Source organism: Marmota monax, unplaced genomic scaffold (assembly GCF_021218885.2).
Source record: "Marmota monax isolate L192 unplaced genomic scaffold, Marmota_monax_Labrador192_F-V1.1 WCK01_AAM20220418_F8-fsc00044, whole genome shotgun sequence".
Lineage (NCBI taxonomy): Eukaryota > Metazoa > Chordata > Mammalia > Rodentia > Sciuridae > Marmota > Marmota monax.
In genome coordinates, this window is record NW_026695198.1 from 17,096,358 (window position 1) to 17,111,908 (window position 15,551).

At 35.3% G+C, this 15,551-nt stretch overlaps 1 protein-coding gene across 1 annotated transcript in view; it reads left to right on the top strand.

The window, feature by feature from the left end:
- LOC124082036 (cytochrome P450 7B1) overlaps positions 1-15,551 on the top strand; it is a 181,093-nt gene that overhangs the window by 149,077 nt on the left and 16,465 nt on the right. Inside the window, exons 3-4 of the mRNA XM_046428475.2 lie at positions 5,881-6,468; positions 6,936-7,142. Of these exons, the coding sequence (XP_046284431.1) occupies positions 5,881-6,468; positions 6,936-7,142 (795 nt within the window). The remainder of the gene's footprint in view (positions 1-5,880; positions 6,469-6,935; positions 7,143-15,551) is intronic.

Consider the following 15,551-nt stretch of genomic DNA (forward strand, 5'->3'; position numbering starts at 1 on the left):
GGTTTCAGTTCTCATAATCTAATCAATTAACCATTGACTATTCTTACATTAGCATAGGAGTTTTTGGGGACACTTTATATCCAATCCAAACAGGGTTCAATTAGATAACCTCATCAATATGGTTCAGTGTTCAACTAGATAACCTCATCAATATGGTTGAGTTTTCCCATGAACAGGATGTCTGAGTTTTATCACAGCTTATTATTTTGCTTGGCAGCTAGCAGGTTTCTTCCATCAATAATTGCATAGACTCAAATTTCAGAAATAATGGGAATGGGGGAAAAAATCACACAGACTGGGGTTGTAGCTCAGTGGTAGAGGGCTTGCTTAGCACACGTGAGGTGAGACACTGGGTTCAATCCCCAGCACCACAAAAAAATACTAAATAAAGATGCACACAAACTGTATCAATTAAAAAATAATTATGCATCATAGAAAAAGAGGACTTGTGATATATAACTTAATCTTCACAAGGATCCCTTAGGTTCAATCTCCACCTACTTCTCCAGTCCTGTCCTTTGTTACTGCTTGCCTTGTGCTTAATATACCATTAATATACCATCTTGTTGGGATTTTCTTTCTCACATACTGTGGCCTTTGGGCTTCTGTGTCTTCAGTTGCTACTCTTTCTACTAGAATTCTGTTCTCACCTGATTGACACAGACTCATCTTTTGAGGCCTTAGTCTCATGGTACTTTCTCCTCCAATCCTTTTGTGGCCATCTCACCCTTGGTATCTCTTCTTCAGGGTCCAATTAGTCCCAGAATTACTGCTGTCAGAGCATGTAACACATTCTGAATTTATTGCTAAATCGATTGTCTGTCTCCCATCATTATAGAGGACTTGTTAGGTCCTCTGTTACCAACATTTAATCCAGAGCTCATTGCTGATTGAGACACAATAAATATTTGATGGGGAAAATTCCTAATACCTTAGAGCTGATGAAATGCAATGACATAAACCCTAAGACATAGCTGGTGCTTTTTTTATTTATTTAATTTTTTTTGTAAGTAAATTTTTGGCTTCATGATGTCAAAAATTGTATCCTTCACTTTTTAAAAAAATGTTACTGTTACTTTTACAAAGGTAAGTTCATGTATCCAATGAGTAGGTACAAAAAAATTACTGAAAACTTCAGCTTTCCTTTTGTAAGACATGATATAAATGTTAACTAAGATGATTCAGCAGAAACTTGTGGCAGATTTGAATAACTTTATTCACTTTTCAAAAAACAACCAATTTCTGTTGACACTTGATATCTTAATCTTAAATTCTGAGAAGCTTGCTGAATTTCTAGTGTCTAAATAATTTAAGCATGGTTATATTTTTTAACTCAACAGTAGATAACCACAATTGAATAGGTACCACTGCTTTCCTTTTGCTCTTAGTAGAATTTGAATAAATTCCTGTCAAGAAATCCTGTTAATGTGCATGATTTCAATGATCAGTTTGCCAAGTAGCTCATTTAGAAAATGAAGAACAAAGTCTTCCACCCTTGTCCCATAATGTGATTTCCATGAGTGTACATTCTTGCAGCATGAGCAAATGATTGTCATCCCCAAAAGTCTCAAGGGACATGGATGTCATCTTAATAAAGAAATTAAAAGGTACATCTTTTTATGAGAAACCACGTAAATTCGTGACCTGTCGCAGAAAATAGTTCTCTAATTGATTTTGTGTGGTGGTGCAGCGGAATCATTTTCCCTAGATGTCACCCCAGCGAAGTTCCACTGCACATCATTGTCAACAGCTAGTGAAATCTCCCTAATAAGAGGGAGAGGATGGAAAGGTGGTCATCCTCATAAAATAAAAAGTTGACTCATATTCCATTCTCCCAACTAATACTTTCAGTTTTAGATCTTAAAAAATTTATTAAAGAACTGGCTAAACGCAGAGATTAAAAGTTTATAATTGTGGAAAATTTCTTTAAAATTAAACTTTATCTCATATTTATTTACTGGGCATTTCTATCCCAAGCAGCCAAATAGTTGCTTTGAATTCCCATGGCTATGTATCTATATAGCACCCAATATCAGACATGAAAACATCAAAATTCAATTTATAATGATCCAGATGTCAAACTTCCTATATATAATATATTAGGGTGAATAGCTAGATGTTTTAAAATAAACTTATTGACGTTCTTTGAATCTTGCAGCTTTACCCCTCCTAGTGGACTAGTCCTGAAGGAAGAGAAAAGACTGTTGAGTTAGTGAAGGGATCATGTACGGGTTATATAGGAATGCTAGAATTAATATCTAAAACGGCCCCATCAGCTCCGTGAAAGGGACTAGAATGAAATAATGGGCAAGGAAGATGTCAAAAATCTGCCCTTTCAAATTTAATTTTCAGAAGAATGATTTAATATTGTATTTGGATGGACATGGGCCCCATTTGGACATTTATATTTCAGACAAACTCTGAAATTCTTTAAATCAATATTTCATATCAACTGCTGACAGCATTCTCTTCTCTTTTGAAAACATGGCAAAGGATATTCCTTCTACCTTATGATCTCTGTGAACTAGGCAACATGCCTGTTGACACTTGGCATTCATTTACATAAAATCACACTGGAGCAAAAGTTAATTTTGCTCCGAGAATACATAGCCTTCAAAATAACTTTCAGAAGATTTCCTTTGTTAGGAAATTTAAATTCATTTTATGAATGTATATGTGTTTTCCTAACTGTCTGATTAAAGATCACAAAGAAACTCTGGTTTTTGCATCTCACATTAGCAGATGGTGGACAGATGGTTTAAATTAATATTAATTTTGGAAAACTTAGCTTAAATTGTTTATGCTGAAGATTAAAAGTTGGAAAGCCAGTTACCATCTCCAGGGTTATTAGTGCTTCCAAACCCACTTGAAAAGTAAAAATCCAGAAAATCAAAACATCTACTTCTAAAGCAATCTTCATCTCAATAAGAAAGATAGAAGGTGAAAAAGCAGGGCCTTGATGTTGAAGAAAATTAAAATTAGAATGGGGAGAAAGAGGAAAATGCAGGTCCTAGGGTGAAAAGAGCCTTGAGAAGATGAGAATTGAGAATTTTATCTGCACATTGATTTAAACTAGTCAGTAATGATTTTTCAAAAGATCTTAATATGAACAATTGCTTTTTTAAAAAATACATTAATAATTGGTTGCTAAACTGAATCAATTTTTCCACAGGCAACATTTATCTCTTTTATTTGAAATGAGCCTCATATTTTCTTCCCATGGGGGAGAAGGGGCAGAGAAAGAATGTGTCTATTTCTCATGAATTGTAGACAACAAAAACATACACACATCCTCTACCTTATGAGGATATATATGTGTATATATGTATGTGTGTGTGTGTGTATATATATATATCAAATGTACAGTCTGATTATATTTTTGCCTTTCCACTTAGAGTTAGATGAATGTAGTAATTTGGTAGGAAAAATTTCAAAATAATCTCTAAAAATTTGTGTGTTTTACAAATTAAACCTTTTATATACTCTGAATTTTAGGGAATAATTTTAAATAATCCTATAAGTATTGAGCAAAATTCTTTCACTTAATAAAAACAGAAAAGTATGAACTACCACCTGTGAAAATATACTTTTGTGCCTAAAATTATGATTTTTTGCAAAATTAAAAGAATTGACTTTTTAAAAAGAAATTATTTGTCAGACAGATGCTGGCAATTTTATTTAATTAAGCTTCCATAGTAAAGCAGGTGTCATAAAGTATGCCCAAATCCAGTTGAGTCCTTTTTGCTCTCCCCAGGGAGGTTGGAAAATTCACTTTGTGTAAGGCAGCAGCTTTGATATCTTATGAGAACCAGTAGCCACTTCCAGCTTTACCCTCATTCCTGATTTGGCTTACTTTATTAAATGAATCAAGGGGAAATGAAGTAAACAAAATTCAAGTCATATGACTAATTTTTAAAGAAATAAATCACAGCACATGTGTTTTCATGTATATTAAAAACTTTAAACTATAAAATTGAAGAACAAGAACACATTTATCCTGTTTCCAGGATTTGGTTGAAAATTATCCCAACACTTTATCCTAAATATCTTGTTTCAAGTTGAATTTAATTTCTGTAATGCCATTTGAGTTTCCATAAATAACAAGTGAGAAGTTCTTCATCTAAGAAAATGGGGTGGGGTGGTAATGAAGACAATAAATAATTAGAAATTAAAATTTTTCTTTTTTTGTATAGATAGAAAAGGCTTTCTCACATGTCACTATTAAATACTATCTGTACAGTATTTCTAATTAGAAGGGATATTAAAACAGCACTCTAGGGCTGGGATTGTGGTTCAGTGGTAGAGTGCTGGCCTTGCACATGCAAGGCCCTGGGTTCGATCCTCAGCACCACGTAAACATAAATAAATAAAATAAAGATATTGTGTTGAACTACAACAAAAATAAATAAATATTTTTAAAAAAACAGCACTCTAGTGAAAAGAGACTAGCACTGCAGGAAGAAAAGCATAATTCATAGAGCAGAACTTCTTGTCCAGGCTCTGTAACTAAAAATGGCAGCCACTAAAAATGGCAGCATGACCTTGACTCTACCTCTTTTGTCCTTCCTAAGCTTGCTCAACTGATCACTGTAGGGGTTGAGTTAGGAACTCTCCAAGGTCCTTGCCAGTTTTGAGGAACAGACTGTGACAAAACTGTTCCTCAAAGGTACCTCCTTATAAGAATCCCTTGAAGACCTTGTCATACATAGAGACTTGTAAGCCTCACTTCCGAGCATTCTGAATCGAAATCTTACAGAAGTTGGTATTATCAATAATCACCCCTAGTTTTTTAATCAGATAAATTTTGGCAACACTGATGTGTAGAAAAGATAAATATTATTCCCTCAAGAAACCCTTGCTGAAAACAGGAAGCAAACTGGAACAAATTCCACTTCCTGCTCCCCTTCCACTGTGTTTACACCTCTGCTATATCACTATCCATCACAACACAATGCTTTCTTTATATCTTTATATCTCAAGAGGAAAAGAATATAACCAAATGTCTGGGTCTCAATAAATGTTGTGCATGAATGGGTGGATTCTGGTCTGTGATATAGTGCTTATCACAATTCAATATGTGACCTTGAACATGTTCCAAAATCTTAGATGTTTATTTTTGAGAGACCACTGCATGTGGTATGTTCATTTATTTGAATTAATAATTGATTATTGAGTATTAATTATTAAGTATAATTATTGTATCTGATCAAACTAAGATAACATCAAACATGAAAAAGCTCTGTAGCAAGTTAAATAATCAGTAATTGAATGGCATCTAACCAATTTGTTGTATCCTTTGTTTTATTGGGAGTAAATGACAAGTGTTTACATCAAGGGATTATGTGAATAGGGATTAAAGGATATTTAAAATGTTTGGATACTTGAGTTAAAAGTTGGAAGTAAGCCAGTGTGGTGATGCATGCCTATAATCCCAGATATGTGGGAGACTGAGACAGGAGGATCACAAGTTCAAGACCAGCCAGGTGATTTAGTGAGATCCTGTCTCAAAATAAAGAGAGCTGGAGATGCAGCTTAGTGGTAGAGCAGCACTGGGCTCAATTTCCAATACCAATGAATAAATAAATAAATAATAAATTTGGAAGTATATACTATTATTATGTAAAAGATCACTAAGAATTTAGGATATTTAACGTCAAGCTTTTAGAGTTTTTTTTAAATACCATCTTACACTTCATGTAGTAGACCTTTGAATAAAATGAATCTTTATCAAGTTTTTTTTGTCTTAACTCGAGGAATCTATTTGTGATTAAAATATTTTCAAACTTAAGGTATATATTTTTGTTTTGCCACTAAATAAACTTAATTTCTTCTCCTCTTCCACCACCTCCTCCTTTTCCTTTCTTTTTTTTTTTTTTTTAGGGAACTACATAACATTTATTTTGGACCCTTTCCAGTACCCATTGGTAATGAAAAATCACAAACAATTAAGCTTCGATATATTTTCTAGAAAACTTTCAGAGAAAGCATTCTCCATCAAGACGTCCATGAGAAATGAAGATCTAGCTCATGACCTTCATGTTGCCTATCAACTTTTGCAAGGCAAATCTTTGGACATACTCTTGGAAAACATGTTGCAGGATCTAAAACAAATGTTTGAGCCCAAACTATTAAAAACCACAAATTGGAACACAGCACAAATGTTAACCTTCTGCCGCTCAATAATATTTGAGGTCACGTTTACAGCCATATATGGAAAAATTCCTGCTGAAGACAAGGAAAAGATTATCAGTGAGATGAAAGATGATCTTTTTAAATATGATGACAAGTTCACATACTTAATTTCTGACATACCCATTGAGCTTCTAGGAAATGTCAAGGCTCTGCAGAAGAAACTGATAAATTACCTGACATCAGAAAACTTAGCAAAGACACAAGAAAAGTCAGAAATTGTGCAAAGGAGGCAAGAAATCCTGGAGCAATATTTGGTTCAGGACCTTGAAATAGGAGGTAAGAAACTTCTGAATGATTACTTATCTAAAATAAAATAATTTACAGTAGACCTTTGAAATAAAAAGACAAAATGGCGACCTTGAAATTTTTTATGCTCTTTCTAATTGGCTAATGATAAAATGTTTTACTCTGAAACAACCTTCTGTGATAATTGATTTTTTTTTTTTTTTTTTGCTGAGGTGGTAAAACAAGATACTTAATGATGATAATGAGAAAGAGTATAACTAAGCTGCATTTATTCCTTTTATCTCATCCCCCACCTTCCTGTCCCCCCACCACACACACATTACATTTTAAACTATTCTCATTAAGCAGAAAATTAGACTTCAGAAGCCTATTGGTTCTCATTAGCATGCACTGATCCTTGGCTGGGTCTGTGTCCTAACATCTTTTAATTAGCACACTGCAAATCTAATCAGTGTAATAAACGCTATTAATCTTCCTTTTCACTTATTTTCTCCCAGCACATCATTTTGGCTTTCTCTGGGCCTCTGTGACAAACACGATTCCAGCCATGTTCTGGGCAATGTATTATCTTCTCCGGCACCCAGAAGCTGTGGAAGCACTGCGTGACGAAATTGACTCTTTGCTGCAGTCAACAGGTCAAAAGAAAGGATCTGGATTTTCTATCCACCTCACCAGAGAACAATTGGACAGCCTGGTCTGCCTAGGTAATTTATTTTTATCTGTTATGAAGAAAAGAGGTACCTCTCTGCAAACTCAGTTTATCACTCATAGCTGTTTACCAAGAGGTGGAGGACACAGCTGCCTAATTGACATAATAACACCCATTTACATCAATTATAAATTATGTAGTTTATGGCTGTAGATACTCTCATTGCATGTAAACATTAAAGCCTAGGTAATTAACTATGCAAGGTATGCAAAAGGCTAAACCAAAGCTTTGCAATTATTTGGAAAAAAAAAGTTTATGCCTATTAAGTCATTTGATTCTAAGCATCTGTTGGTGTGCTAATTCTTTCCAAACACTGCTGCACTATCTTGACAAGAAAAGGATTTGGAGATTGAAAAAGAAAGTATTTCAGAGGACAACTTGTGTACAAAACATATTTATTCTTCCTTAAAATGGTGTGTCTACATTTTCAGGCGCAGGTTAGGACATTTTAAACAGCTAGAAGTGTGTAGTTCTCAAAAATGTACTAAATGTCTTTTCTACTGTAGGTTCATGATTAAAACATACTTTAAAAAAATCAGGGAGGACAAAATGAAGGAAGGGAGGGAAAGAAGAAGAAAAAAACAATTACAAACTGCCCCATGTCAAACACTGTTATTTTGTAAAATATTTGCTAATTCATGAGATGTACAGAATACCCATTTCAAACACAGTTGGGGTCCATAAGTCAAAGTTCTTTTTGTTTTCTACATGGACTATACATCTAGTTTTTGTTGTTGTTGTTGTTGTTGTTGTTGTTTGTCATGCTGGGGATTGAACACAGGGTCTTGTGCATGGAAAGCAAACACTCTACCAATGAAGCTATATCCTCAGCCCAACCTATACATCTGTAATATGAGCTCTAGATCACAGCAAGATCACATTCACCTTTACAGGTTTGGGGAAGTCTCTTCATTATCATTATGTAGTGAACTTACACTCTCAAAGTTAAACTCCTTATCAATGAGTTATTCCTCCATATTAGCATTTCATTCTCTGATATCCTTTTAGGTGACAATATTCCAAGTCCCTTTGGACAAATGCAGAATCAAGTATTTATTTATTTATTTATTTATTAATATTTATTTTTTAGTTCTCGGCTGACACAACATCTTTGTTTGTATGTGGTGCTGCGGATCGAACCCGGGCCGCACGCATGCCAGGCGAGCGCGCTACCGCTTGAGCCACATCCCCAGCCCCTCAAGTATTTATATATCTGTATCACTTCACTCCTTTGACTATGCAGGCCAGTATTTTAGCATATATTGGCCTCAACTTTTTATCTTTTAAATTCGTCCAGGTTCTTTAAGGGTAACTTCTGAGAACAAAGGCCCTCCCAGTCTTGATCATAGTTGACCACCAGTTGGCATTGAGAATAATGGCCCAAGTGTTGTAGAAATTTTTCCCACTGGTCAGGCTGAGATCCGTCAGAGGCAGTGGCAGAAAGCAAACTGGCCAGAAATGCACAACATTTTTGTAAAATTCTGGGTGGTTATCTCTGTTTGGATACATTGTATTTGTATTTCTGGGTAGAATATTTACGGTTTCTTGAAAATTTTAAGATTGCATTGGCTGTATGTTCAAGTAATTTCCATATCATCATATGAATAAGATGATACATATAGGGAAGTCATGCGAATAAACTTCAGGGGATGTGTATCTGTCTTCTGTACTAATAATAATTCTTAAAAATTCAGTTGAAACTCATCAACTCTATTTTTGTTCTCAATTCCTTGTCATTGAAACAAAAAAAAATATTTTTAAACCATAGTATTAAATCAGAAATGTTTGGATTTATTTGATCAGAAGAAACTGCAAGTTCTACAGTTGTAACTTGGGTTCCTTTAACTCAATAGATGGACCTGGACACTTTCGTACTTAGAGCCCTCATAAATGTATAGCTCCCCTACCATCATCACTCAGTGAATGACAACCGAAAGTTCCAAGTGAGTTGAGATCTACCTGTACAAAGGTCATTATGCCTTCAGCAGCTACAAAGCTCATTGTGAACTTGGTCAGCAGCAAAGACCAGTGTTGTTCATTATGAGACTTTAAAACATTGGAGTGCATTATCACCTAGAAAAGAGATACTTTTTCACACTTTTTTTTCACAAATATAAGGTTAATGAGATTGAAATAGATTTTTAATGAATCAGTTAAACAACAGATGACCCCTACATTTAGTCATAGGTCGATCACAAGTATTGCTCTTTAACAAAGGAGCATGAACTGTGTGATACATCAGTGCTTTCTTTCCAGTGCTTTTTTTGGTACCAGGGATTGAACCCAGGGGCACATCCCCAGCCATTTTTATATATTTATTTATTTATTTGTTTTTGGAAACAGGGTCTCTCTAAGTTGCTTGGGGCCTTGCTAAGTTGCTGAAGCTGACTTTGATCTTGTGATCCTCCTGCCTTAGCCTCAGAAGCCACTGAGATTACAGGCCTGTACCACCATGCCCAGCTCTTTCCAATGCTCTTGAGAATCGCTTTTCAAAACCATTCTACTCTTTTCTTTTATACAAAGAAAACATGACAGTATATTGTTTTAAATTTATCCATCTTATTAAATGAAGGGTACTCACTTATCATGACCTCACTAAAAATTCTTATTTATCAATGTTCAGTAAAAAATTCTACAAGTCTAAATAAAATGTAAACTAACAATAAATGCAAAAAGTTTCAGATAACTATTACTTGGTGTCAAGATCTCAACAGGAAAAGATGCTGAAAGAATGGATGTTGAAAAACTCTGTGAGGAAAGTAAGAATTTTTTAAGTGTTTTTCATTAGGAAAAGTCTGGGTATAAGTAGTATTTAGAATTCCAGGTTTCAAATACAGGAAAAGAAAAGGATAAAAGATGATCCTGAAAGGTAAAGATAAGAAAAATATTAACACAAGGAAAGCAAAGATCTCACAATTGAAATTTTGATAAATTGATAGCAAATAATCTTGATAATTGCAAATAATCTCATAGTTTATCTGAAAGAATGGATATAAATAACAGTTGAATGGAACACAGTATAGATTCAATAAATGTTACCTATTATTATCACCAAAATGATATTTAACCTCTATGACATCCGTCCAGAGTTGATATTGTTTTCTTCCTCTTCAATTACTTGAGATCCAAACTGACATCGTATTCAGGTCTGCCTTACCCCACAGGGATGCTTTTTCTATGCATCATCCGGAAAAAGAGCAAAAATAATTCTAGTTAACACATAAGGTAAAATGAATTATAACTCCTCAACAGCTCAGGTAAATTGTGGGCACCTGATTTTGTTTGATTATATATCCTGAAATTGAGCAAAGCTGCAAATGTGGTCTCTTTGAGGGATATTGGAATAAAAGAAGGTGCTGTAAAACAAGAGCTAGGCTAAACCTGTCAGGCTTTTTTTTTTTTAAAGGAGATCATAAATTATTATAATTCTTTGGATTATGAGCCTGAGCTGATTCCCCCATCAAAATTTTATTAAAGATATTTAAACCCATTGCTTGTGGGCATTTGGGGTGAGTAGGGTAGAGGAACCCAGAAATGAAAGATCAGTTAGAAAAAGTAAAGATCCTTTAATAAGAAATAATCATCATCATTAAACATTATCATAGTGAATGTATACATGATTTCAATATTTCAGTGTAATTTTATAGACCTATTTCATGAGCTCTTCACCAAGATACTCTGAGTAAATATGGGCACTGCTATTTTGTCGTTATTGTAATAAAGGAGAAAATTATCAGGGTCTAAATAACTTGCCTAAGGGAGTGGGGGGTGGTAAAAGAGAGAGGAAGGATTTGCACTTAGGTTTTCTGACCACGACCATGACCACATTTTTCTCCTCAGATCTGTCTGATCCCAGAGCCCTTGGAATCCTTTTCATTGTTCCAACTGAGAGGGGAGAGGAATCCTTTATATCTTGACTCTATGAAGCCAGCCATGATATGCACGTGCATATGATCAGGAAATGTGGGCCAAATTGTTATACAGTTACTTGAATTTTTAGCTTCAGGATAAGAAAATATAGATGATATTTCTTTCATCCCTAGACTAATAATATTAATAATTCACTATACATTAAGTAACTCATGTATTTAGCTTACTTAATTCTCATGTATTACTATTTTTATTTAATTATTAGATAGTATAGTTCAACGATATTATCTAGGCAAGCCAAATCATATAACTAGACAGGAGCAGATCCAGAAACTGATGCCTAGTCTACTTGACTTCATTGCCTGACCATCACCACCGTTAACCTCAGACAAAATTTCTCTAGAAATGGACCAGAGATCTTGAGCTCTATTTTTTACAAGATATGTATTACTCATTTTCAAATGCAGCAGGGTTTGAGGGTTAGGACAGAGCTAGAGATTGCCATTAGAAGCTTTTCATTTTAGAATGTTTTTAAATTTACAGAAATGTTAGACAGTAGAAGGAGTTCCTATATACCTCCCCAGAGTTTCCTTTATTATTAGCATCTTACACTTGTGTGGTATGCTTATCCCAATTATGACTATTGTTTTGAAAGGCTCATTCAGTATTATAAAATACTTGTATACTTAAAAAATTAAAAGTTTACCTAAGTTAGACAATTGTGACATTTGCTGAAGATCATCTTTTTTGATAGGAAGATTGACAGGGTATAAATTTTACTTTAAGTCAGGATCTTCTAGGCTGGAGAGAAGGGAAGCCATCGTCCACTGAGGGATGCATTCAGAAACTTAACAGTGTAGGCAGTGAGATTTTTATAGGTAATACAAAGAAGCATTAGCAAAAATACAAAATACACTGATTTGGATCTTTATCAGATAATTTTTCATTGTAGCACAAAGCTAAAAAGATTTTATAAGATAGTGAATGATGGGAACAGAAGCTGAAAGAATTTGAGGGGAATTTTAATAAGAATTAAAGTAGCAGATTGTTGTATGTAGATCTAAAATGAAATTGCAAAAGAATGTGATAAGGAAATGTATGGCTTTGAAGAAACCAATGCAAAGCCATGATTCTTGTCCTTGATTGATCATTGGAATCATCTTCTTCAAAAATTAGTTGTCCTGGTCTTGCCCCCAGAAATTCTGATTTCATTGTTTTGGGGTGAGGGCTGATGGCCTTATAAAATCCTGATATGATTCAAACGCACAGCCAACTTTCAAAACCAGTAATTTCAAGGTTTTAGTTAATGCAGTGGTTCTGAGTCTATTGGCAGGGATGGAGTATTTATTTTAAACAATCCCAGGTGACTCTAATGGGCAGCCAGGACTTCAGATAACTTGGGATATCAGAAAACTTAAAACAAGCCAGTGAAGATTATTTCAAAGTCTGTTCCTCTTCCACTCCCATGGAATTTCAGTAAACGTTTGGTGTTTAGGACACAGAAGAATTCCTCTCTACTTTTCCAACTGAAATAGTACATCCAGTTCTGCCACATTTTAAGAGGCACATTGGCTAATTGAACTCATCCAGTGCATCAAAAGACTGACTACCTTATCATCTCTGACACACAATTAGAGAACCGCATGATAGTTGTCTTTACACAATTAGAAAATGGCATGAGAGTTGTCTTGACACATTTTTAAAGGGTTGTTATGTGGAAGAGGAATTAGACTTTTCTACCTATGTTTTATAAAGGTATGAAGGGAAAGGCAAATTAAAGGGAAGAAAATTTCACTTCAATGTGAAGCATAACTTTTCACTAAAATGGGCTTTCAGGATGTCATCACTGGAGTTATACAATCAGAATTTGCACAATATCAAATTGCCAACAGAATAGAGTTTAAGTGTTCTCATCACAAATAAGTGATAAGTATATGAGGTAATACATATGTTAATTAGGTCAGTTTAGCCACTCCCCAGTGCATACATATTTTTAAACATCACATTGTATGCCATAAATAAATACAAATTTCATCTATCAATTAAAATGAATTTAAAAGGAAATTTTATAGTGTCTTATGTAGAATCTCAAGAGCACTCTTCCCTATATGCTGTGTGCATGAAGGTCAGATCCATATTGCTGTCCCTCTCCTCACCAGCAACAGTGGCTCAGTGCTCTGAGCAGAGTAGGAACTTAATAAATATTTGTTGAATATATGAATGTTGAATTTACATTTATGTATTTTAGCAGTAAACCCAAATTTGTGTCTGCAACACACAGGAAAGTAGAACTTCATACCAGCTCAGACTTACTTTTAACTTTATTCAAATACACAATTGTTGAGCCAAGAAATTGTGATTTTGCTTTAAATTTATGATCAGTTATCACAATTTCTTTTTTACCTCCTCATCTGACTGGAAGAGGTTATGTCAAGACACTTGTGTACACAGATACACACATATCTTGAGCCTCACTCCATTTCAACACACCTTCTGGAACAGAGTGTATTCATATCCACCCTTCCTTTCCCCTTTCCCATCCACCATCTCTTTAAGACCGCCTAAGTGTTCAGCCCCAGTGACTTCAGCAAGGCCTGACTGTTCATTTCACTCCAGCCATCACTGCTATCCGGTGATCACCATGGCTAATCAGATGGCATGCCAGCCTGCACCGATCATTAAGATGACCCAAATTAACAGCCTGGCCATGTCACAGTACATTCATTCCACGTATACAGACATGGCCTAAGTGTGAGGCAGAAACCCTGATGTGCTTATCTGCATTTGCATTGTAACATGCATTATTGATTGTCATGATCTGCTTTAGTACTTTAAATCTGCAGATGAGAGTCATTTGTCAATTATTCCAGCCAGAGTTGAGAACTGAGAGCAAAAGAGAAAGTATATGTGCCTTTTTCTGCCAGCATATCCTTTCATTTTCTATTTTCCTCCAGCTATATTGTAAAACGTCCTCAGCTCTTTGCTTAGAAGGGACACTTCATCCGAATAGTTTTATATCCTGATAAGAGAAACAAGTCTTTGCTAGCCAGGTAAAAGAGGTAGCACAGACCCAAAATTTTGAGTTGGTTGTGGGAATTTTTGTAATCCGCTTTCCTTGTGTATTCATTACCAATCAGTAAACTCGGTTCTTAATAATACACAGGCAGCCTTATCTCAATCACACTTGTAATTGTTAGCACCTTGCAGTGGCTGGTGTAAATTTTATCCCCCAAATATTTGCAATCTTGATAGCCATTTTTCTACAATGCATTCTAATAATTAGAAGGTCCTATTACCTGCTAAATGTTAGTGTAAATTAACAATCCATTATGCACAATAAGTTTTATAAAACATTTACAGAGAGAGATCATGTTTAATTAAAATTAACTTCCATATGAAAGCCAAGTACACTAATGATTCACAATGACCTTTTATTACCTGCAGTCCCTTGTTTTGGCTGGATGATTGACAGCTTGCTGTTTGGCTACCATGTTGAATTTCAGCTGACAAGACTTTTCATTTTAACTCAATTTGCCCGCCTATCACAAGCTGGTGGCAGGCCAGACCCAAGTCACCCAGCTTTGCCTCAGCAGCTTGCTCTAGTTCTCATTAGTACGCATTTATTCAGTGGAAATTGGAAGACAAATGCTTGAAGGCATGTGAACTAAGTATAGCAAATTAGGTTTAAAGACTGAATATTTATAAGTATGTGGAAAGTTTTTTTTTTTTAAATTCTAGAGCGAATTGAGAACTGAGTGCTAGCTTTGGTATAAAAGAAATGAAGATAGAAGGGGGAAGATTCTAAGAATAACAATACTATAAGCTTTTTCTTTCCATTTTGGAAATATGTAAAATCTCTCTGACAACACCTTATCAAATAAAAACCTGGCTTCTCTTTCATGGAATGCTTGCACAATGAAGTTTAGCACCTCGTGTGTGAGAAGGGGGAAAAAATGAGGGTCATGTTCATTTGTTGCTTGGTTATCCCTTGGTATGTTTTAAATTGCCTTGTTTGTTCGGCACTAGCACAGAAACAGATGTTGCTCTACCGTGCAGGATAATTTACTGTACCTCCTGGTGTAGCATGGAAGTCCTCCCAGGGCCCAGCTGGTCTGTCAGTGGCACTGGCTGGTGTCTGCTCAACTATGACAACTACAAGTAGAGGCTGCAATTTTTTTTATTGTGCAGTTGTCATTCTTCTCAACATATAGCTCTGCCCGAATTTGTGCTGGGGCTGGTGGAAAAGCTGCTGGCTTTTGTGTCTGTATGTGGTACTGCAGAGCCCCGTAAGCTTGACTCTCCATTGCTGATAATAACGCAACTCATTACTTTTGTCGTCTAATGATTATCGGCATGATCGCTCAGAGCGAGAGCCAACCTCGTCTTGCACACATAACTGGTACTGGAAGGTAAAACAGATTTGTCACTTACGATCTGACTGCTGAGCCACACTTTGAGCTCCATTATTGTGATTAACTTCTGCATAAGATATGCTTGCCCAATTGTCATTTGTGATACTGCAGTGGGCGCAAGC